Below are 24705 nucleotides of genomic sequence, written 5' to 3' on the forward strand. Positions count from 1 at the left end.
TTTACAAAACAAGAGCTCAGAGGGCAGATTTGCTGTATGGCCCGTGCATGCTCTCAATGTGTACCCAAATGGCGCATTACAGATGTATAATGTAGCAATCAGGCCCGCAGCAGACATTCTTTATATTGAAGTTTTTTTTTTCACCATCAAGCTCAGAAGCTTTACCACAGGATCAATGCAGACGACACCTACAAGGAAGGCGACACTACTGATGCTGACTCGTTTTAGTGAGGTGGACCTCGCCACATGCGAGAGAACTGAAATACTGGACACAAACATTGTCATAAGCTATGACGAACGGCCCTGAGGAATTGACTACTGAAGTCTAAGGCTTCAGTAGTCATATGCTCTAGTGACTAGGACACCAGAATTCCATGAGAGCTGTAGCACCGACTGCATGGCAAAAGATGCCGCTGCAGTCTTGCAGCGTAACTTTGAACGTGAGTAGCGCACTAAATTCCTGCCCAGCCTGTCAGGCATGCACATCCGTTCTGTAGAAAAAGTTGCAGTGCCAAACAAATCGCCATTACTCCTTATTGTTACTGTTAGACAGACGAGCAGTGCTTGATGCTTTTAAAATAAAGTATAATTTTTGAACAATGCTGCATAGACAGCATGAGGTTTTCAAAATAAGGTATACTTACTGAACAATGCAGGATACTTTGCTTAAAAAAAATGTCTGATAAACATAATAAAAAGCTCAGTGCATTCAAGGCCCACTTAAGGCAGTTCACATCTCTCTCTCCTGTGGTGCAGAATGTTCCTGAAAAGCAACGAAAAAATGTTACGTTAAAGATATGTGAGCAGTGGTTTACCATTCTTTGAAACAAAACTAATAAAACAGTGAAGTTCAATGTGAAGTGACTCAAATATGCAAGAATTGGAACTGATGTAAATAAATCACAAGTATTTTATGCCTTGTTTTTAAAGCACATTCATGCTGGATGTGTGTACTGTATTGCCAACTTTTGTTTGTTAGATTTACATCAAATATCAGTGTTCTTAAAATTCGTTGTCTATGCATTCTTTTTAATCCATAATAAGGTACTATTACATAATGACATTTTTCCTCTTAGAGAAACACTCCAAACAAAATTTTTTTTTTATTTAAAATTATTCAATACTGTTCACACCTGTAGTATTTGCTCTCAAATTAAACCAAAAAAGGTGTCATTGGCTTTAATAGTTAAAGCATTCAAATACTCTCATAGAGAAATTATGCTTTGAAGAAATTGCACACCATACTTACTGTTCAAGAAAAGTTTGATTTTTGTGCTAACATCAGCTTAATAAGACCAGCTTACCATTTGAGATGACTGATGTCAGGCAGGTGCGTGGCGAAGTTAATCCGTGACCATGGTTTCTACCTTGAAGTCTTCACATTTATGGCAGCTCTGCACTGCATCTGATAAAAGAAAGCAACAGAAGTATGACACCAACAATTCCATAAATCTGGTTCCATGTGAAGCGATCTGCACTACTGTTCCAGAGATTACTTACTTATGATGCACTCAGCAAGGTGAAGATTCCTGAATGTCAACTTTCTCTTGCGTCCTTCCCACAAATATTTTCGCCCCAACTGGTCAGTCAGCAACCGCTTCGTGATCTGTCCCGTACAGGAAGCATAACCAGATCCGCAGACTTTGCTGAGCTGTCGAACATAAAAAAACATCCACATAGCAACCGCTTAGTGCAATCATAACTATTGATTGGATGTTTCTGTTCATTTTTAGTCAACCTTCGCAGGTGTTTATCGGCCTCCATTTCTTCATTAAATGTGCTGCAAAAATATTGCAAAAGCCGGGAATCATAATGATAAAAAAAAACTGCACCGACTTTACTCAACAAGATTAACAATTTAATCAAACGTTTCGTCTCCCATGTGGGAAACATCGTCGGTGAAACCTTGAAGCAGGAATGAGCGAAAGAAACTTCAACGGTCCTATTTAAGCAAGTCCGCATACACATTGAGGAGGGGGCCGCAGCTGGAGTTACAAGCTGATGAGTCATTTCGGATGAACCATGATTCTACGAACCTGCTTGGACCCCACCTTTGTTCACGCGCCAGAGTGGACGCATTCTCAAAGTCGAAACTGTGTCCCGTATTCCAACAATGGTCTACGAGTTCCGTCTTCGCTCTTGTCGCATGCGTGGCCTTTGCCATGTCCCTTTTGTGATGTGACTTTCATTTAGCTTTAAACAGCATTGAATCATCAATCCAATTCACACATGAAGTTGAACAGAACGGTGCAAAGCCTTTTCTGTATGTTAATGTGTTCCGGAATAGTACCGGTCGCTTATATACAACAGTGTACCGCTAAGCTGTGATACAGGCAACCTCTTAAGCTTTAACTCGCATCATTCTGTCGAACATAAAAGGGCTGTCGTAAAAAACCTACTACACCGGTTCGAACGCATTTCTTCTAATCCTCAATTGCGCGCTTCTGAGAAAAAAGTAAAATTTGGGGGATTTACGTGCTAAACCAACGACGGGCATCTGGCACGCCCCAGCGGAGGACTGAGGATTAATTTAGACTACCTGGGGATCTTTCGACGTGCAACCGAAAGCTCGGTTACACGGCGCCTGCTCCGCAATAAGCCTCCGCCACATGGGGATCCGTAGGCCAGCGCTCTCGCCTCGGAGCCACCGAGGCGGCTTGCGCGCTTCTGAGGATGCTGTTATTGTTGACCTGCTGATGAAGCGGAATTATCCGAAACGTTTTATCGATAACACGCACAAACAGATGGGACAAAGAAGTCAGGATAATGGACAACTTAGGACAGGGCAAGCAACAATACCCTATTTGAGAGGTGCTTTTGAGTCCATTCGCAGGGCCCTCGCCCCTTTGAATATCCGCACAGCTTTTAAACCCCACCATAAACTATGTGACTTCATTTCTAAACCTAAAGATTACACCCCCCCCCCCCCCCCCCAGAGTCCCAGTGCGGTGTTGTGTATAAAGTGAACTGTCTAGACTGTGACACATCCTACATTGGGGAGACAGGCTGGAAGCGCTGCACTCGCCTAAACAAACACAGCGAAGACGGAACTCGTAGACCATTGTTGGAATATGGGTCACAGTTTCGACTTTGAGAATGCGTCCACTCTGGCGTGTGAACAAAGGTGGGGTCCACGAAGGTTGGTGGAATCATGGTTCATCTGAAGTGACTCATCAGCTTGCAACTCCAACCGCGGCCCCCTCCCCCGATGTTTATGCGGACTTGCTTAAATAAGATTGTTGAAGTTTTTTCGCTCATTCCTGCTTGAAGGTTTCACTGATGATGTTCCCCGCATGGGAGACGAAACGCTTGATTAAATTGTTAATCTTGTTGAGTAAAGTCGGCAGTTTTTTTATCATTAAATTTGCTACTAATATTTATACCTGCTCTTATTGAGGCACTTCCGACATTTAAACTAAGGAATTTTGACGTCTTTATCTCAATATGGCGATTGGATTAAAGATTATACCACTGGGCACGGGCTTGGGCTTACCCGAAAGCCCAGGCCTGGGATGGGCTCGGACTTTTGACTGTGGGCCCGGGCCGGGCTCGGGCCAGCACGTTGATTGGCCTGGTTCGGGCTCGGGCCAGCTGTAATTGACCATGATGCTGACAGAGGCCATCGTAGAAATCGGCGTCTCGGTTATCTCAGCAACATCAACTCCAGAACCACTAGACAAGTACCCATGAACGTAGGCCCACCTTAAGACAGTGGACGGCAGCGTCGTTAATCATGAGGTGAGCTTCAGGTTAATTCCAGTGGCGTGATGTTTTTGCTTGTGGTGATAAATAGCGGCAAACCAAAAATAAACGGACATTGAAGCGCTCTGTCAGGAATTAAAAATGGGGGACTCAAAAACATTAACGCTAAACAATCTCAACCTAATTGATCATGAGAAACACTTATCTCTCTCGAATAATAGCTGGGAAGCGCTAACATAGCGGCAATGATGTAGTGGGGAAGCTTACAGGCCTAGTAAACAATTATACACATACTGGGGAATGCCTGGCACATATTCAGGTATGAATACATGCTCAGATCTACAAAATATTTTAGGAGAAGATACAAACTGCAAATTAGTAGTCTTTCTTAGAAAACACATTGACGTATCTTAATCACAGTGCTAAAACCCATAAAAACACTTGATTACAATTATTTTAATGAAAAAAGTTCTGAATATGTACATGACACCAGCAGTCATAACTTTGATTTAGTTCATCGCAAGCTATATTTCTCTGGCAGCAAACGAAGACAAACCTTTTAACTGTGCAGTGAACCAGAATTAATACAATACGACGGAGTTTCCGTATACCACTTTAAATTAACCACAAACAACGTTTTTCAGATCAGTATGTTTTGCTATAAAAGGCTTATTATAAAGCCATAGTCCTTACAGTATATTATAAAGCTTTTAGTCTTGCTACATCCAGTTGTGGCTTTGCTTAGCCTTTGTGCGGTTTGAAGGTCTGCCGGTTACAATTCGCCAAGGAGGCCATCTGTGGCGGAGATAATTACCAAACCTTACCGGATGAACATTGATTCCCTCTTCTATTTGAGAATTTTCGTGTGTGAAGTCTTGTTGAGCCACATGCCATTGCCAATGCACACATAGAAGACATAAATTTCAGTTCATCTTCGAAGCAGCACTATGTACAGGAAATTTACCAGCGCAATGTTCGTGACTCCAGCGAAATCGACACGGCGTAGCGGCAGCGCCGAGAAGCTCAGAAGAGGAGGTTGTCCCGACTCTGTCGTCTGCTATCGCTGCTTGGTTCTCGTAGGCAGCATAGAAACGAACATTGTTTCCAGTAATTATTTTAATGATTCCACCGGGTCCTTCCTACGCACTGAGTAGACAAACGTTTCTAGGGACGAAAAATCGCTTTGCATTCAAATGTAACACCGATTTTACGCTGCAGTGCAGGAATTTGTGATGGTCCGCATGCTGAACAACGAAAACGACCTTCTTTCGTCCGAATTTCGCCTGAGCAGCGCGCCATCTATAGTTCGCTGGAGTCGCGAATAACCTGGACTGGGATTGAAAACAGGGGTCCTATTTGTCAACGGCATGCCTCAAAATTAATTTTGTTGATGAAAAAAAAAAATGGTAGCAATATTTACGCGGCAAAATGCAATTTGAGTTTGGCACAAAACCGAACCGGTGTAACTAGCAGGTATCCTTCTTACCTCATTACTGTCAGAGTTAACGATTTGAATGATTCGACGTGATCCCTCACCCTCCTCCTCTTCTTCATCTCCTCTCTCTCCCCCAACAAACTAACTAACAAACAAACGAACACGCACGCACGCACATACCTCTTCTCCAAATAGACACAGACTGCGCCACGCCTTGACAGATATAATTCATTCTAACCTTAAGCCTATCAGCACAGAAAAAATGTTAAAACACGTAACCTTTACCTAGTTTCTGGGCATATGAAAACAAACACACGGCACCCCTATCAATGAAATTCCTTGTACTTGTGGCGGCATAACTAAAGAAAATCTCAAATTTAAAATACGTCTTATGAATTGCTTCGCAAGCGCGAAAATGAAATTACAATTACCTGTCTCATACAAGCTTCCTCCAGCCCTCCCGGGCAGTCACTCATCTCGTCGGAGGTACTAGCACCCGCTTACTGTCACTGGGTTTCCGCGTCACTCTGCGATCCTGAAACAACCGGCGCCGAGAGTTACTCCCACATATTGTGCTTAAAGCTGCAATTTTTAACTTAAAGGAGATGGTCACTAGACTGGGCACAACGCGTGTGGAGACTAGAACTTACCAAACAACTTTAGGATCCGCGCCTTGAAGAAGTCCGATTCCGTTTCGTCACAAGGCTTGACGGGCAGAAATTTGAGATGATATGTGGCTCATGGTCGTCCTCAAGACGTACGCTTGCATAATCGTTCGTAAAATTCCGGCGGCTCAACTGGTCTCGACCAGGGTTGTTAAAGTTACTTCAAAAATGTACCTAAGATACAGTTACAGTTACTCATACGAAAATGTACCTAGGTGCGTATCTAGCTACTCGCTTAAAAATGTACCTAGGTACAGGTACAGTTACTTCAAAGATACTTTTTATTTTCACGTCAAGTATTTTTCTCAAATTTGTCACATTATTATTGGAAGTAAATCCTTTGTATGCTGGGATGTACACAAAAACAAGTTTGATAAACATGCTTTATTGACGTCAATGTTTTAAAGGGGTAGTGAAACGAAATTTTAGCGCCGATCTTGTTGCATAAATATGGGCTAGGGACAGGCACCACCTCGGAAATATAAATACTGCGCTGTAAAACACAGGAGAACTAATTTTAAACATAATTAAACGATTTCAAATTCTCATCTGGTGGATGGGGAGAAGTTCTCGTGACATCACTTGTGGCAAAATAGCAGCGCCGTTCTGCGGCAATACGGCGTGCCGACAGAATTTGCCTAGGCCTGAACGCGTTTGCAAAGCCTTGGCGGAGAAAGCCAAAGCGTAGTTGGCCACAGTGAGCTCGTTCTCGTTGCGGCTCTTTCAACGACACGGCCCGAGCATGCTTCTGGCACGGCCGGTATTAGTTGCTGCGAGTCGCGAGCTGCAAGCCGACGTTAAAAAGGATATGTTTGAACTACGAGGGTGTCAGCAAGAGCCACGCAAATACCTGTTCACACTCGGAGCGGACACGCGTGTTTGATCGAAGTACTGGATTCGCTCTGTTAGACCGCGTTTCGGTAAGCGCTTCTGGACCAATCTTTTACGATTGCAACTCGATGCTGACATGACACTCGGCAAAGAAAGGTTAGACCGACATCGCGTAGCTCCCACGAACTGCTATAGCTCGACAGTGACGTAGCTTCGAGTCAGAATAAAAATGGCATACTAATAACAGAGTGTACAGGGTGTCACAAAAGAAAATTTACACAATCTTTTTTACCGCAAAAATAAACTAGGCATCGCCGAACGCTCATTCTCCGCCCAAAGGTAGAGCTAGAGGTCTCAACCAGATGCCAAAGTTTCAGCCCGATCCGATAACTTAATCAAAAGTTATAAGTGATTTTCTGAAAATTTCAATGGGAAAATGGCGGCCGACGGAGTTTTCAAAAACATGGGGCTCTATGGCACCAGAAACCGAAAACGGGCAAAAATGGGCTCCATTTTCCCATTGAACTTTTCAGAAAATCGCTTATAACTTTTGATTAAGTTATCGGATCGGGCTGAAACTTTGGAATCTGGTTGTGACCTCTAGCTCTACCTTTGGGGGGAGAATGAGCGTTCGGCGATGCCTAGTTTATTTTTGCAATAAAAAAGAGCGTGTAAATTTTCTTTTGTGACACCCTGTACATACCGAGTTGCGAAGGTAATCCATATGGCGTTTATTTGAGCTCTATATCACACAAAACAAGGAGTTAGAATCAATGAGAGTCCCTTATCGACGACAGCGTTCGTCACCGCTGTCTCGGAAAACAAGGAGATCGAGATGACAAGGGGAAAATATTGACCTCTGCAATTTAGTTCAGGGATCAAACTACTCATCCGGTAAGGGTCCACAAGGGTCGCGCGGGCATATTCCATTCAGCAGGCCAGCCGGCCATGGACAGACGGTCTTGGCCAAGGACCGCCGGTGCAACGGTGCGCCGAGTCGATGTTGCTGCTAGGCCTACTATATTCTGCCGAGCTCGCTCGGTCGGCAGAATCGTGGCCGTTGTAGCTCTTCTCGTGTGTTTGTGGATCCTGCGTTCTTGATCGTCGTGGTCTGTTTTAAGTACTCCTTCCTTTTTTCTTGCTGGTTGAAGTCGGGGCGCACGAGAAGAGCACGAAAAAAAATAAATGTCCGTTGGTGGCCGATATCAAGTAACTGAGCGACGCTGTCGGCCTTGTTGATTTGATCGTAAAAAGTGCGTAAGATAGCTTCGGAGCTGTCGTAGGATTCTGTCGTAACCTGCGCAAAGGTTACGACAATTTCGTTTCGAGAGTACGAGTTTTCTCTTAAATTTGTCGTACGCACTTTTTTCGTCGTGAATTCGCTTTGAGAACCCGGCCTCAGAGCTGGTTTTGTCAGTGGTGCCGTGGTTGCCGACTTGCCGTGGTTGCCGACTTGCCGTGGTGCAGCGTGCGTGCAGCCCTTGCACATCTCAAACGGCCACGTTCTCACAGGTCGTAAATCGTCGACGCGCCACCAAGTGGCAACGCTCGTAACCACAACATTCACGCCGTAGCCTTTCCCGTCTGGCACAAGTGACGTCACGAATGCGCCCAATATCCCAAGACGCATCGCGCTCTCCGATGGCCGATTTTTGAGCGCGCGCCCGATCGGGCCCATTAGGGTGAAAAATATAGCCATCCGTTCAAAATACAAACGCGCGATTATGATTTATGAATATCATTGATCATATTGAACCTATTTCTGACCATGATAGGTGTATTTCAAGTTTCGCTTCAGTATCCCTTTAAGGAAGGAAGAGAATATTTTAACGCGAGCGCGTTTAGGAGCTCGTGTCACAGAAAATCCGTCAGATGTCGGTGGCATCGGTGGCGTGACGGGAAATTCCTGAATGGTCGATAGGGTTTTGACGTCACCGCCACTTGACTTCGCGCGGGAATTTCAAACAACCCACAACGCTCATGTGAAACGTGACGTCACGCGTGGAATGAAGGTGGTTAAAGACACACGAATTAATGGTCGCCGCATGTTCCAAATGATCTCACTTCATAAACTAATTAATTTGCCTTAAAGAAAAATTTTAAGAATTTACGCAAGATCGCACCCACGACCCTTCGGTTGCGAGCCAGACATGCTACCGACTAGGCAACGGAGGGCTTGGGAATGGCACTGCGGTCCTGCCGTCATTCGAGTGCCTCGATGTCTGCCTGTGTCAGGGTAAAGGCATTATGGCATCGAGTGTTGTCTGCGCGTGCCGAGCAAACACATAAATATACCTTGCGGGGTAAATTGGCACAAAGCACTGGCAAAAGCTCCTCGATCGCACCGGGAGTGTTGTATCATAAGAACTAGGTCGCTGTGTGACTCAAGAGCATGAGAAGCGATTGAGAAGGCCATGCGAACGGGGCCCGATAACTCTATCACGTTCAACTCTTAAAGGCGAAGATTAATCGTCCTCCCAGTTTTTTTTCTTCACAAACATTTTCAGTTTTGTAAAGTGCAAAATTTGAGTTCAATTTATTGCATGGAAAAACTATGTGATGTTAAATTGCTTTACGACTGTAATTATAATTTATTTTCAGTTACATGTTATATTGTATTTCTATGATTTTGACGAAGTGAATAGAAAAGTACCTGTAAAAAGTAACTTCACTTAGTTACAAGTTACTGGAAAATGTACCTAAGATACAGATACAGATACTGAGAAATGAAAGTACCTAGGTTTGTACCTCAGATACAACAAAAGTACCTAGATACCGATTTACAGTTACTTGTACCTAGGTACTTTACAACCCTGGTCTCGACTCTACAACGTGCTTCAAGCGGTTAGACTTCCCGCGAACGTTGCTTCGGCAGCTTCGGTTCTTCTTCCACGCTACCTTGTCCTCCGGCCGGACCGTTCGGTTTATCACGTCGGACCACTTCCTGACGCAGGGGATGTATCACGTGACTATAATACTTCGTATTTTAACTCTTGTTTTTGTTTGCTGAAGTAAACGAATACTTAAAAAATTTACTTATTGACCTTAATTTAGCAAAAAATTTGCATAAATTGCACTTTGAAAACTTATTTTGGCCGGCCGGCCGCGTATCACTCCGCGAGCGCCGCAGACGGGACCAAGACGATCGTTCTCCGTGTCGTCTGCTTCCCGGACTTGGAAACATGTTTTAATACATAGCTCGCGTCATAAAACATCGCGATTATACTGCACCCAGTGGCAACACATAATGTTCAATGGTCAAAGGGGCCTTGCAGTTCGTTCAATTTTAGTGTAGGCTGTGTATTTCGCAAAACACAAAGCCCGCAAGTGTGACTGATGCACTTAAGAAAATAATAAACGTTTCTAAAAATTATGGTATTACTTAATTGTCAAATGTAAATACTGAATATATATTAAACTTATAACGGAGTAATTTTTATTTGTCATTTTAATTAGCAAATTGCATTTGCTGCGGGACGACGTCGGTGCGAATTTTAAAATTTGGATTTGAGACACGTAGGGTGTCGCGCTGTGCGACCATGAACCCAAACAAAAAAATATACTTGGAGCCACTAAGTATACCCAGCTTGCCAAGGACAACAGTCCTGAGACGAAGTTGTGTCCTGAAAAATGCTACAACAGGCCAGGGACCAGAACCGACGTCGCCGACAGCAGTTTCTGTAAGCTCGGTTGTCTCGGAACACGGCGAGACAAAAACTCCCCGTGAACTAAGTAGTACCAATGAAACCAGAAGCGGTCACAGTACTGGGCCAGTTAGTGAAGACACAAGTGATAAAATTGTGAAAGTGACGGGAGATTTGAAGACCAATTTCCTGTCCAAGTTTCCGAAAAGGCTACTGCGAAGACGAATGTAACGAGTCTGACGTACCCTGTTTCGGCTGGCCTTCATTTTAATTGGACGCAAAATGAAGGGCTTTTGAATCTCGAAAACTTCATTGCTGGAGTGTACACTCTTCCCGGCATCAAGGAAAACTACAACATTGGGAAGCCAGAAGCCAAACTAAAGGCCCAAACTGCCAACAAGCGCGTAAAATGCCTTTCAAAAAGGAACTTCCGTGCTCAACTACAAAGTGGAAAGCGCTGCCTGACACTTACTGTGCGTGAAACAAGGTGCAATCATAATTTCGGGAAGGTCATCCTTATTTCGTGTGTGTGTGCGCGCATTTTATGTGCTTTTGTTTTAATGACTTCTATGGTGTTAATAATTATTGGATGTTGTTCGGCACTACCGGCTTTTCTTTTCTGTTAATAAAAAGCATGCCCACGATAGAATGTGCACGTGATCTGCCGCCCCAGAACGAGCGCGTAGCCTCTGCTAGGGCTCAAACAGGATACGTTCACATGGCAAAATGGAAGCCTGAAGTATCGCATTTTTTCGCCAACTCCGCCAAAGTTTTAAAGTCCCGACGTCGGAAGTCGGAGAGCTTTGGACCAATCGTGAAAGATGATAATAGGATTTTTGAGTCAGTGTTATTCTGTTTTTGACCCGGTTTTACTCTGATTTGCTCGGTTCTGGAGCGAAATTTATACAAAAACGAGAACGTTCCACTCCGAAACCAGGTAAAACTGAATAAAACGGAGCAAAGTCTAATGCGAATACATAATCCAGTTGGTGCAATCGTTTACGCTATTACTGTTACTGAAACATCCTGGAAAACAAAAGGACAGAATACACCGCTAAAACCGCAGAGTTCCGATGATACCTGAATTTCGTGGCTTGCCTCTATATAATTATTCATGAATCTTGTGCATACTATGTGCACACACAATGTTCCCGTTCCCCATAGTCTTTTCTTTATGTTTTACTGGCAGCCGCATGTTTTATAATACGAAGGAGGACAGTACGTAATCAGGAAATTCTAAAACACGTGACAAAAAAGAGTTCATATTCACTTTATTAACTGAATGTTTTATTTAATTAGTGTCTACATGGCCCAACCCAAGTTATATAGCTAAAAAAAATGTTTATTTGACAGAGAGGAACCCATTGGGCACGCACGTATCTGCACGGGGGGGGGGGGGGGGGGACCATGGGACCCCCCCCCCCTCCTCCCAAACCTTTCATTTGGTGGGGCCTCCTTTCCCCCCTCCCCCTCATACAGTATTTTCTCATGGGCGAATCAAAATCCTGGCTGCGTGCCTGCCATCGGGTATATTTGCGGCAAAAATTATTTTCCTGTACTCAAAACATAAAACTTTAGTATATAACAACTCTAATTTCTCCACTAAGCATACTGTTTAACCTGATAGATGCCTACTTAATAGATTTTATGTTCTGTATTCCCAGTCGACCATTAAAAGTTCTCGATCCGAAATGCATTCCATTTCACCAATGAAGCTTTCAGTTTAACCAGTACAACTTGTTATTGATCCTATTGAAGGACCAATAGGCACTTGTATTCCGGACCAGAAAACATTCGTGTTGTTCCCATAGAAGTTTCTACTTGTCCCATAGAAGTTCCTGCTTGTCCCACAGAAGTTCCTAATGGTACAAGAGAAGTCTGTATTGGTACGATATAACTTGTTATCGGCCCAGTAGAAATGCCCATCGGTACGATGAAATCCTATTGATCGTATAAAAATCTCTATCGGTCCCATAGAAACTTTTTGCAAGGTGTGCTAATTTGGCGATTGAGCATTGTCACTGCCATACTGCACCGAGTTCGCTTCTCTGCAGTGCATGGCTCTTTGCTATCTCCCGTACAATGGCTCTGCCACATAGCGCCACTGGCTGCAATGAGCGGTAATGAGCAAACTGAGTGTCGTGCACATTGACACAATTGGCATCATGGCGCTTGCCCCCTAAAGTTGACTTTCCCTCAACCGATTCTTTGGCTTTCCCCCGTGCTGCGGCTTCTCTGCAGCATTTCCAGTTGCACCAATGTGCAAAACATCGGATTTTCTCATCGGCGCCAATTGCACATTCATGCTCATAGGCTTTGGCTATGCATTTCAATTGGAACAGGCCTGCCATTTCCAGCAGGGCGGTTGCCGATGCAAGAGCAGACACGCCGGGAGTCTCAAGACCACGAACGGTGTGAGCTGGGCGCCCGGGTGTCCATGCAAAATCGGACACGCCGGGAGTCTCACAACGAAGAGTGAAAGTGTTATGAGCTGGCCGCCCGGTTGCCGATGCGAGAGCAGACACGCCGGGAGTCTCAAGACCGCGAGCGGTGTGAGCTGGGCGCCCGGGTGTCGGTGTGAAAGCTGACACGCCGGGAGTCTCACGAGGAAGAGTGAAAGTGTTATGAGCTGGCCGCCCGGTTGTCAATGCGAGAGCAGACACGCCGGGAGTCTCAAGACCGCGAGCGGTGTGAGCTGGGCGCCCGGGTGTCGGTGTGAAAGCTGACACGCCGGGAGTCTCACGAGGAAGAGTGAAAGTGTTATGAGCTGGCCGCCCGGTTGTCAATGCGAGAGCAGACACGCCGGGAGTCTCAAAACCGCGAGCGGTGTGAGCTGGGCGCCCGGGTGTCGACGCGGAAGCCGACACGCCGGGAGTCTCATGACGAAAAGTGTGGTGAGCTGGCCGCCCGGTTGTCGATGCAAGAGCAGACACGCCGGGTGTCTCAAGACCGCGAACGGTGTGAGCTGGGCGCCCGGGTGTCCATGCAAAATCGGACACGCCGGGAGTCTCACAACGAAGAGTGAAAGTGTTATGAGCTGGCCGCCCGGTTGCCGATGCGAGAGCAGACACGCCGGGAGTCTCAAGACCGCGAGCGGTGTGAGCTGGGCGCCCGGGTGTCGGTGTGAAAGCTGACACGCCGGGAGTCTCACGAGGAAGAGTGAAAGTGTTATGAGCTGGCCGCCCGGTTGTCAATGCGAGAGCAGACACGCCGGGAGTCTCGAAACCGCGAGCGGTGTGAGCTGGGCGCCCGGGTGTCGACGCGGAAGCCGACACGCCGGGAGTCTCATGACGAAAAGTGTGGTGAGCTGGCCGCCCGGTTGTCGATGCAAGAGCAGACACGCCGGGTTTCTCAAGACCACGAACGGTGTGAGCTGGGCGCCCGGGTGTCCATGCAAAATCGGACACGCCGGGAGTCTCACAACGAAGAGTGAAAGTGTTATGAGCTGGCCGCCCGGTTGCCGATGCGAGAGCAGACACGCCGGAAGTCTCAAGACCGCGAGCGGTGTGAGCTGGGCGCCCGGGTGTCCATGCAAAATCGGACACGCCGGGAGTCTCACAACGAAGAGTGAAAGTGTTATGAGCTGGCCGCCCGGTTGCCGATGCGAGAGCAGACACGCCGGAAGTCTCAAGACCGCGAGCGGTGTGAGCTGGGCGCCCGGGTGTCGGTGTGAAAGCTGACACGCCGGGAGTCTCATGACGGAGAGTGAAAGTGTTATGAGCTGGCCGCCCGGTTGTCAATGCGAGAGCAGGCACGCCGGGAGTCTCAAAACCGCGAGTGGTGTGAGCTGGGCGCCCGGGTGTCGACGCGGAAGCCGACACACCGGGAGTCTCATGACGAAAAGTGTTGTGAGCTGGCCGCCCGGTTGTCGATGCAAGAGCAGACACGCCGGGTGTCTCAAGACCGCGAACGGTGTGAGCTGGGCGCCCGGGTGTCCATGCAAAATCGGACACGCCGGGAGTCTCACAACGAAGAGTGAAAGTGTTATGAGCTGGCCGCCCGGTTGTCGATGCGAGAGCAGACACGCCGGAAGTCTCAAGACCACGAACGGTGTGAGCTGGGCGCCCGGGTGTCCATGCAAAATCGGACACGCCGGGAGTCTCACAACGAAGAGTGAAAGTGTTATGAGCTGGCCGCCCGGTTGTCGATGCGAGAGCAGACACGCCGGGAGTCTCAAGACCACGAACGGTGTGAGCTGGGCGCCCGGGTGTCCATGCAAAATCGGACACGCCGGGAGTCTCACAACGAAGAGTGAAAGTGTTATGAGCTGGCCGCCCGGTTGCCGATGCGAGAGCAGACACGCCGGAAGTCTCAAGACCACGAGCGGTGTGAGCTGGGCGCCCGGGTGTCGGTGTGAAAGCTGACACGCCGGGAGTCTCACGAGGAAGAGTGAAAGTGTTATGAGCTGGCCGCCCGGTTGTCAATGCGAGAGCAGACACGCCGGGAGTCTCAAAACCGCGAGCGGTGTGAGCTGGGCGCCCGGGTGTCGACGCGGAAGCCGACACGCCGGGAGTCTCATGACGAAAAGTGTTGTGAGCTGGCCGCCCGGTTGTCGATGCAAGAGCAGACACGCCGGGTGTCTCAAGACCGCGAACGGTGTGAGCTGGGCGCCCGGGTGTCCATGCAAAATCGGACACGCCGGGAGTCTCACAACGAAGAGTAAAAGTGTTATGAGCTGGCCGCCCGGTTGTCGATGCGAGAGCAGACACGCCGGGAGTCTCAACGCCGCGAACGGTGTGAGCTGGGCTCCCGGGTGTCCATGCAAAATCGGACACGCCGGGAGTCTCACAACGGAGAGTGTTATCAGGAAGAAAAGGTGGTGGAGGGCCACCGAGAGGTCGACAGAAAAGCGCCTGTCCCCGGAGCCCGTGCGAGCCTCCGGGAGGCCCGGAGGCGGCTTTGGCGGCTCGATCTCGTGGATTGTGTTTTCGGTGCGGCCGGCGGAGAGTAGAAATTTTTTTACCACCGCCGGCCGTAGCCGTTTCCCTGTGTCTGAGGCGGCCGCTGCCGTTCGCTGCAGTGCCGGTGTATGTTTCCTGGCTGGTCGCATCGAAAACAACGGGGCGTGGCCCACCCGTTGGCTTCGTGCGGTGTCCCGCTCTTTTTTGCCTCTCCCAAGCTCCGCGTTACCGGTCCAGACGACAAGAGCTCATCTTGACCAATGGAGGGGCTGTAGCGTTGTGAATGCGTGCCTTCATAACCGCTGCACCTCCGTGATTCGTATGATCGAGGATATAGGGCTCGTGATTCGTATGCACGAGGATCTGGGGTTCGGGGAACGGGCGCCTGAGTGGAATCGTCTTGTTCTCTCTCGACTCTATGTACACGTGCGTTTCCAGACCACGCAAATGATGGTTCCAGAGTCATGTTTTGCGGTGGAGGGGTGCGGTATCTTAGTTCCGCGAGGATGTTGGCCTGGATGGTGATCGCCTCCCGTGCCATCTCGTCAAAATTCGTAAAGGTACGTCCCCTGAGATGGGGATGGAAACGCGGGTGGCTCTGGCGGACGGCACGTTGTACTTTCTCCGCGTCCGGTGCCGCGGCGTCGGCGATATCATACAGGCCCTGGAGAGCCCTTACAAACTCAATAAGTGACTCTTCCGGGTGCTGTGTGCGCGCGCGCAGCTCGTCCTTAATCCGCACGCTGTAATCCGGAGGCAGGAACTCCGTCCTAAATCGTGCCTCAAAATCTGACATACTTGCGAATTTAGTTTGTCTTTGCCTCCACAGTGCTGCACTGTCTGTCAGTGCAACCGGCAAAAGGCGGGTGAGGATGCTTTCGTCGTCAATTCCCGACGCAGCTTGGTAGTCCCGCAGTTCCGAGACGAACATCGCGACCGACTTTCTATCTGCGTACCCCGAAAAAACCGGAGCGCTAAGCGAGAGCCTTAGGAGGTTCCTGGGGGGCGTGCTTCCAGCAGGAGTGGGGCTTGAGCGCATCATCTGCTCTCGTTGTATGTTGCGAAGCATGGTCATGGCCACTCTTAGTTCTGCTAGACCACCCTCTGATGATGCGCCTGCCAGGACTGAGACTGCAGGCTTGGCGTCTGGTTTTATGTCGCTGGCGGCGTTATCCGCGAGTGCACCGAGCGTCAAAAGGTCGTCCTCACTCACGTTTTCGTCGGCGTCCTCTTTAGACGGCATCGTGCTTTAGTGGAGGCTTCCGCAGGTCGATGAACTTAGGCTTGCGAAGAAACGCCCTCTCAACTGTGGGCAAACTCAGGAACGCAAAATTGACTATGTAAAACGTAATAACGAACCCAGTTTGCTGCCATCCTCCCAGACGAGCAGCATATCACGTCTGGGCGCCAGTGTGGGATTCCCTTGCTGCTACCCGTCTCGGAGAATGACACAGCACACTGGTTAAACAACACGTGAACATTTAATGACCGCTATCGCCTGCGCCGCGATCCCAACAGCCTCCGCGCATCCGCTGCGACGACCTTTTATCAGCGGCGCAGCGCCGCTCGGGTGGCCAGTTGCCCTTGTCCCCCTCTTGGTCAAGATGACCACTTATGATTGTCGGAGGGGCAGCCTGGGCCAACCGCTTGGAATCGCCAGGTTTCCCACAAACGTCACGCATGGATCATTGCATAACACATCAACGCATAGCTCACCGAACGTACGACGTTAGGACTTCGCGCATGACATCATGCGTCATATGCAGCGATAAACCTGGTAAACGTCCTCCCCTCGTAACTATATATACTTCAGCTATACTTTGTTGCACCATAGCCTCCTCTATACTTACAAAGCCTGAAAGTTCGAGGACAAGGCCATAGAGTGCCCGGTCGCAGATTTGGAGCGCGAGGATCTGGTAGCACAGAGCATTTCTCGGGGAGTCTGGTATTCAGCGCACAGCTTTTGCAGCGGCGAAGACTCGAAACTTGGTTTTCAAACCCGACGAGAAAAAAAGCGGCAGCCCGAGAAACGCGAGAAGCACAAGTGGACATTCAATCGCTCGGAACAAGTGTGTTTCGGCGTCTCGTCGCAGCGGGGCGCCCGTTACACGACTCTTGTCTGCCGCTCTACCTTTTCACTTTCGGCGGCCGCATCTCGTGGCGATCTGCCAGGCTTTGTCAGTATAAAGGAGGCAATGGTTTCACCTAAAGTCCAGACGCGGCCGACGGTACGATCTGATGGGACTAATCAGGCTAACGTTACTGGATCGGAGAAGTTGACAAGCTCCGAGAAAAAAGTGACGCGTTGCCATTCACTGCCTCGTAGCGGCGCTCGTGTCCAAGCCCGCCCGACCCGTTCGGTCTGACTGGCTTCGGTAACCGTGGACGCGCCGTGAAACATCGTTTTTGAGTGAGTTCACAAAGTGTATTACTAAGCACTGTTGGCAGTGTAATAACGTCCGGATTAAGACAACATTTCCTGGGACTTTTGAGGAAAATGTAGGCCCGCGGGGCCTTCTTAGTTTTGGCAGTTTTCCGACATTCGGCACCAAGACAAGCAGCTCGGAGAAATGGCTGCGTTATCGTTCGTGCTTTCCGGCACATGGACCGTTGTGTTTTGGTCTTTTGCGCACTAAAATACTGGCAACTTCCCTCTGCTGCTGTTCTGTGTCTGTGTCAGAAGTTCAAGCGTAAACTGCTGCATACATACCAAAGCCGCAGTAGGAACGAATGACAATTTGAAGACGTCTTCGTCATTCGAAAGAATCGGGCTGTTTTTGTATTTGTATTCGGCTACGTTGAGGCCTGCTACTGGTGGAAACAACTGAGTTATTCCTCTCGTGTGTTCTTTACCTGAGTGACAACCTCGCTCCCTTGCGTGTGCGTGCCATTTCGAAGGTGTCTGAGTAAGAATTTCAAGACATTACTTCCGATCAGCTGATCAGCGCGGATTCGTGCGTGTATATTTGAAGATTTACGTGTGAACGTGCGGTAGATATAAGAAGCGTTGTTTTACAGTACCTGCTACAGCTTCGCGGCAACAGTGCACGAATTGTGAGATACCCTCGTTGACTATGTGAAACGAGTTCATTTGTGTAAGTGTGTGCATGCTCCATGAGCCTGACAGCAGAAACATGCTTGCTGGCGTGTTTATAAGCGCGCGTTGATTTCAATTCGCTTTTTGTTAACTACTATTTTCTTAGCATTGTAGTTGTCCAGAAATGCTAAGGTTGTTTTATTGATCTCGTGACGTTTCTGCGATATCTATTTCAAGCCAAAATAAATACATTTTAGCTACCCTGAAAATGCGTCATAGGAAGGCTGGGGTGCAAAGACCACTTTTGAAAACTCCAATGCCTCTTTGTTGTAACGCAAATGTTCTTCTACGCGAGATCCACCAACGAGAGGTGACGGAGAAGGTGGCGGTAGCAAACGAGAAAGGTCGGGTCCTGTGATCACCAACTACATGTATTATCAGTCTTGATGTCTAGCATTCTGCTCGCTATTTTTTTCATGCAAAAAGAAATAAGCGTTGCACAGTATTCATCTGCAATTTTAGCTTGCTGAAGATTTGTTGCGGTAACAAATGAAAGGCAGAAAACGCATATATATTGTTCGTTCTCTTCGGACAAGTGGGAGCGTTTATCGAGAACTGCATACGGTGCTGACAGCTCACGCGAGCCCCTGCGTGTGGATGCTATAGTCATAAACGAACATGAGAGACATCAAATATTACATAAATCCCGTTATGCTTTGATATTACACGAGCATAGAATCGCACTTGGAAGCCAGACACAAAGCTAGGCCACCCATTCTGCTAACCGATAAATTATAAAGTAAAACTCGAAGAAATCATTAGCGTGCATAATTACAATCGTGACTGCAGCAGAAGCTCCTCCCATAATTCGAGGGGTGTCCCTACAGGAAGGTAGGGGCGAGGAGGGGTTCTGACAAGATGTACTAGAACTAGATGCACATAAAATAAGCCCCCCTGCTGACTCTGCCCACGCTGTACCTGCAACCCTCAAATTGCTAGTCCCCAAATGTCACATCCCTGAGAAAAAGCTATTTTATCTCAAGATATGATTTTGATTTCACTAATGCTGGGGCTGTGGAGGGGGTCTCAGGCCATCCGTTAAAATTAGGGGGGGGGGGGGGGGGGGGGGCGGGGGGGGGGGGGTTAGGGAGGTCCGAGACCCTTTGCGACCCCCCAGACTTTAAGCCTTGGCTGCTTTGCTTGCGTACGGCATATCCGCAGTGTGAAGTACGTAACGCTAACGCACAGTGCTTGCGTTTGCTGCCTTAGACCAACATGCGATTCTGACGTCACACCGCTTCACCGCAGGCGAATTTGGTTCCGGCGCAAGCACAGCGTTCACGCACAATGTGGACAACGCTGGCTTGCTTGTAACTAGTGTGTTGATGCACGATGCTAAAACTTTCACCTGACAGCCTTCCAGCGATAAGGTGTAGCACACGAACCAATTATTGAACAAGATCAAAATGTTCACGTAACATTCGACCTACTTCCCATGCAGGAGATGCCACGAGTACGGGTGACGTTCAGCTCCTCGGTCTGGATGTGCCGGCGTACGCCGTTTCGGGAGGAAGCGCCAGGTTGCGCTGCCGCTTCAGGCTCGGGGACTCCCCACTCTACTCCGTCAAGTGGTACAAAGGAACTCGCGAGTTCTTTCGCTACGTCCCGAGCGAGAACCCACCCAAGAAATATTTTATACTGAGCGGGATTCGGGTAAACGTACGTGCATCTATAACAACCTCATTTCATACCTTGTAAATAAAGCTCTGCTCATTCTCTTTTTTATCGTAAATACCAAAAAATCATAATTAACATCCAAGTCGGTTTAAATGGGCGAAAACCAAAAAGCCTCGAAATAAAGCTCTCCCTAATCAAGAAAAACCCAAACTTCAAGAAAAGAAAAATTCTCTACAGTTTCATTTTGTGTTGACGAGGAACACGGCCTTCACTGAACTGTCAGTGAACCTGCTCTTTTCTTTAAAATCTCGTTCTTTGTCTCGTTTCCAAGTTTTTATAAAGCCCTTTTTTGAGTATTTGAGTCACGCGTATGCGTGACCCGAAAACACAAAACCCTCCATATGCATAGTGTTCCTTGTTTTCGGGGTTTATTTCTATTCTTGAATTAAGGGGTTTCATGTTTTATCGGGGCCAATTTTCGCCGTACGAGAAAAAATCATGGTTGAAGAAAGAATAAAACAATTAAAACTGGGGCAACACAACCACACCTTTCAAGAAATCGTTTTCTTTATCGGTGCTCCTGTTGACGAACAAACAACTAGGGCATGCAATTCTCCAAAGTCCAGGGAGCATGCGCGATGGTTCCAATAATTAGAAAACGTCTCTGTACTAATAAGATCAGAAACAAGATAAGTGGTATGATTCCCGAGAAATGGAGCAGCCTCGTGGGCAGTTCAGTGAGGGTGGTGTTCCGGGTATACACCAACTCAGTTCTCTGAAGTCACACCTCGCCGGTGGCGCTGCTGTAGGCACTGCGCTTGCGCAGAAGCTTCACCTCACCCGATTCTGGTTGGGCAAACAAAGGCTTGTTTGTAACTAGTATGTTGGTGTACAGAGAGCATAAAGCTGCAGCTATAAGATCTCTTCTCGTTGAGCTTGGGTTTCTCAGACACCACCTCTATATATATATATATTAATATATACCTAGGTATTCTGTCAAAAGCAATAAAGTTAGGCAGCACTTGCTGGGGTTTACAACGAGCAGCACTTCCAATCGGAATATTATGCACAGTGGCTCATGACAAAGGAATCACGAATGTATAAATGGCTCCTCATCTTCGGTCATGCATCTTTCTTTTCTTTTATTGGAGAGGGGGGGGGGGGAGAGTACCGCATTCTTTTTCTTTAAAACACCGCCACACCTTGTTTGTTTTGTACTTTAAGAATAAACACTACTTAGTAAAAATTGTTTGGACCTAATAGATAATAAATGCCGCACGATTTACATTATGCAAATCTTTAATTCTCAGCTGATCAAGAGAAATCTGCAGTTTTTGTGATTAGAGCAAGCTAATAGGCTAAATACTTTCTTTTTTGCTACTACCTATGAATATAAATTGCGTGCTACACTGCGCTCCCACCACCAAACAAAAAAAAAAACATAATTACCAGCTTCCACGTTTTACCTGCCCTTCACCTGTAGTATTGAAGAGGCATATGCATGCACTCTTAAAGAAGTGCCCACGCGGCTATTACCCCCAAAAGCACGTGGCCAGTCAACCTCTATGAAGCAGGGGATTATCTTCTTTTTCTCTTAAGAGACGAGGGAAATTGTATATTTTCAGCAATACCAGACATCGATGCTTCAAGTTTGCCATGAACCTTTACCTATATGACCCCACGCATGTGTACACCTCCTCCCTAAACCCTTTCTTCCCGCCGTCGCAATTCTCGGAGGGCACCCTCCCTAACAATTGACGTTTTCAGGCCCTATCTTGGCGCATACCTCGTCTTTCTCCAGGAATATAGTTTTTGAGCACCCGCAGTATGGAGCACAAAAAGTAATGAAAACCGACGCAATGGCACAATATCAACGTATTTGTGGGGCTGCCCTTCATTCGCAGTTCACAGAGAATACCCCAAAAGGCGCTCGTTACTAAAAAGCAAATCGAATTTGTGCTTCTGCGTCCATATCCTGTGTTGACAGCCGGCGTTGACTCACTGTGCAGGTTACGGAAAGTGACGAGTCGTCGGTGCTTCTGGAACATCTGGCTTTGCACAACGGGGGAACATACCAATGCGAGGTCTCCACTGACGCTCCTTCCTTTAAAGTTGTGGCCGGCGAAGGGATCCTTAACGTGACAGGTAAAGACGCAGAACTTTCATTTATAAAACCACTCAAATAGGACGAACATGCCGTGCAGCATTCTGGAAAGCATAGGAAGGAAACACATGCAATCACAGGCACTCACGCAAACACATGACAGAATTAAGCATGCACACTAAGGTACTGTACAGTTACTCGTAAAATACACTCTAAAAAAGGGTGTGTTCTTACGCCTTTTGCCCCATTTAGTACACCCCAAAACTTCAGTTCCACGTATAGCACGCTAATGTCGATCTGACGGTACTAACTTTCACGAGGGGCTTGATAACTGTGTGGTACAACTAATTAAAATAGCTAATGTACGTATTACGGACTACAAAAAAAAAAATAAAAAATAACCGGGGTTTTCTTGGCCGTATTGCAAAACCTCTGTGTTTCTTTCAGTGGTCTTTCATACGTACTTTAGTTACTTAATAAGTTATAACTTATATCGCACCCTTATCAAGTCCCTCGTAAAATTTGGGGCCGTCTGTTCGACTTTAGGTTCTCTGTACGTCGAGCTGAAGTTTTGGCGTACATTATATCGGACAAAAGGGTGCAAGGTGATACCATTTTTGTTTAGAGTGTATGGTGCTGTCGCAAGGAACACCCTTATATGTTTAAGGGTGTGAAAATGATGTGAAAACGTGCATTATCGTCAAGCGAGAGCACCCTTTTTCGACGGGTGTTCGCCCTTCAAAAAATGATTTAGCGGAGGTCGTTTTAAACAGTGTGTCAAATAATGTTTGCTTGTACAAATTATCTGTACTTAGAGGTATATTACTTGGAGTTAGATACAATCGGGATTTACGTGATACTGCAGCGCGCTTATCTCCCGCACTGAAGGCCGGGGTCATATCCCGCCACCTTTTGTTGTTGTTCTTTTTCTTTATGTAAGTAGAATATTTTGGAAGGTTGGGGAGCCGTGTAGGCCTGTTTATGCTCAGACTGTATACTTCCAGAACGAACAAGATGAAATGTTCTAGGCTAAAAGGAAAGGCTTAAAAGAAGCCGCACCGCGCGGCGCGGAGTCCGTCTTTCGCCAGCTCTGAATCTTGCTACTACGCCGACATCGATGCCTGCGACGCCCAGTTATAGTATCCTTTATTTTGGCACAAGTACCCCCCATTATATCTTTCGATTATTGAGTTTTCTCCTACCTGATTGTCTGCAATTGATGACCTCCTGGTGGAAGTGCGATGTAGCACTCTATGCCGAAGGTTATTCCTTCGCCCTTGCGTACCCGTCAACAGAGTTCAATTCCAAGACCGGCGAGAAGACCGCTCTCGAGGAACCTGAAACTCTGCCCAGCCGCCGCACCCAGCGAAAGGCTCCTGAATTTGGTCTGCTGCTGGAGACTCCCAAGCAGACGAAGACAACGATGGCCAACCGGTCGCAGACCCCGGCCGCATCTGCCGTCATTCACCTGCCCGTCGCACAACGGACGACTGATTCGTTTCACGATGAACTATGCCAAAACGTCAAAGATTTGATCGAGCCTTACGAACGCGTCGCCCGCAGCAATGGCTGAACCGACGGGCAGCGCCTGTAAAGCGTGTATTTCTCGCTGGAGGAGGCTGCCAGGCATTGGTACGCAAGTCACGAGCCTTCTTTGACATGGCGAGACGTTTTCAAGAACGAGCTGAAGGGAACGCTTGTCAACCAACACCGCCGAGAGAGCCGAAGACCTACTTCCAACCAGAACCTAGGTCCTCAACGAGAGCATAACCAGCTTCGTGGCAGATATCCTGCGTTGAGCGCCCTTGCTGACCTGAAAGCCACAGGCGACGAGACGCTGCGGGTCTTCATGCGCAGAGTGAAAGACATCTTCGGAGGCCTCGTCCGCAGCCCTCCAAAAACAGTCAAAGATATCGTCACCAAGGCCACGAACATCGAGCGTGCCCTGCTAGCCCAAACCAGTCACTACCAGCGATTACCCGGCGTCGCTGCCCTCGGGCTGTCTAACTGCGATCTTGGCTCCAGCATCCCAGGCACTCGCGAGATAATTCGCGACGTTGGCTGGGAAGAGCTCAGGAAGCTCGTGCCTGCTGCCAAGCAATCGGGTTTGCTATCGATAGCCGAAGTTGTCCGCGAGGAGCACACCCTGACCTACGCCGCAGTAGCTCGAAGACCGGCACCAGCTGCGTGACAGTATTCGACACCGCCTCGACGTGAGCTGTGAGCGCCACAGATTTTCCAAAATCGAAAGGGCAGCCCTAGCTCATCCGCACCGAACAACCGGCGCCAAGGAAGACGGATGTGTGGCGCACAGACGATCAACGACCGCTGTGCCATCACTGCGGCGAGGCCGACCACGTCTCGGAGGTGCCCATATCAACAAATGGATCTGCGAGATATTGCGCCGAGCGACCCGCGACCCCACCTTTGAGCCCGGGAACGACCAAGCGACATCGAGGAGCATCTCCGACGAACCAATTCCCTGCTGCCGACTCTACCCCGAGGTTTCTGTTCGCCTTCGCCTCGACGTGCGCTGTCGCCATTTCTCCGGTCTCGTCGGGACAGCCTATCCCCCCTATCTACTGTCGGGAAAACTAAGTGCGGCATCACCTGGACATGGCGTTGCCGAAGACTACCGAAGTAAAGAGCCTTAAAGAACACCGGAGCGCTACCACTCTCCCGACGTCACACATAGGAACGATGCCCCAG

The 24705-nt window shown here is 48.1% G+C and overlaps 1 protein-coding gene and 1 long non-coding RNA gene across 3 annotated transcripts in view; one reads left to right on the plus strand and one right to left on the minus strand.

Moving 5' to 3' along the window:
- Positions 1 to 24705, plus strand: part of LOC115311214 (signal-regulatory protein beta-2-like) — a 79336-nt gene that overhangs the window by 51508 nt on the left and 3123 nt on the right. The window contains exons 4-5 of the mRNA XM_040218335.1: positions 19717 to 19934; positions 21902 to 22037. Of these exons, the coding sequence (XP_040074269.1) occupies positions 19717 to 19934; positions 21902 to 22037 (354 nt within the window). The remainder of the gene's footprint in view (positions 1 to 19716; positions 19935 to 21901; positions 22038 to 24705) is intronic.
- On the minus strand, positions 714 to 5939 carry LOC121833095. Of its 2 annotated transcripts, none has more exons than XR_006076550.1 (6): positions 5788 to 5939; positions 5569 to 5672; positions 3494 to 3591; positions 1501 to 1651; positions 1305 to 1405; positions 714 to 763 (listed from the first exon to the last, which is right to left on the minus strand). It is a non-coding gene; the product is annotated as an uncharacterized LOC121833095 (long non-coding RNA). The 2 variants fall into 2 exon arrangements; XR_006076551.1 differs by having other exon boundaries at positions 3494 to 3609.

Source organism: Ixodes scapularis, unplaced genomic scaffold (assembly GCF_016920785.2).
Source record: "Ixodes scapularis isolate PalLabHiFi unplaced genomic scaffold, ASM1692078v2 PGA_scaffold7__128_contigs__length_106722199, whole genome shotgun sequence".
NCBI classification, from domain to species: domain Eukaryota; kingdom Metazoa; phylum Arthropoda; class Arachnida; order Ixodida; family Ixodidae; genus Ixodes; species Ixodes scapularis.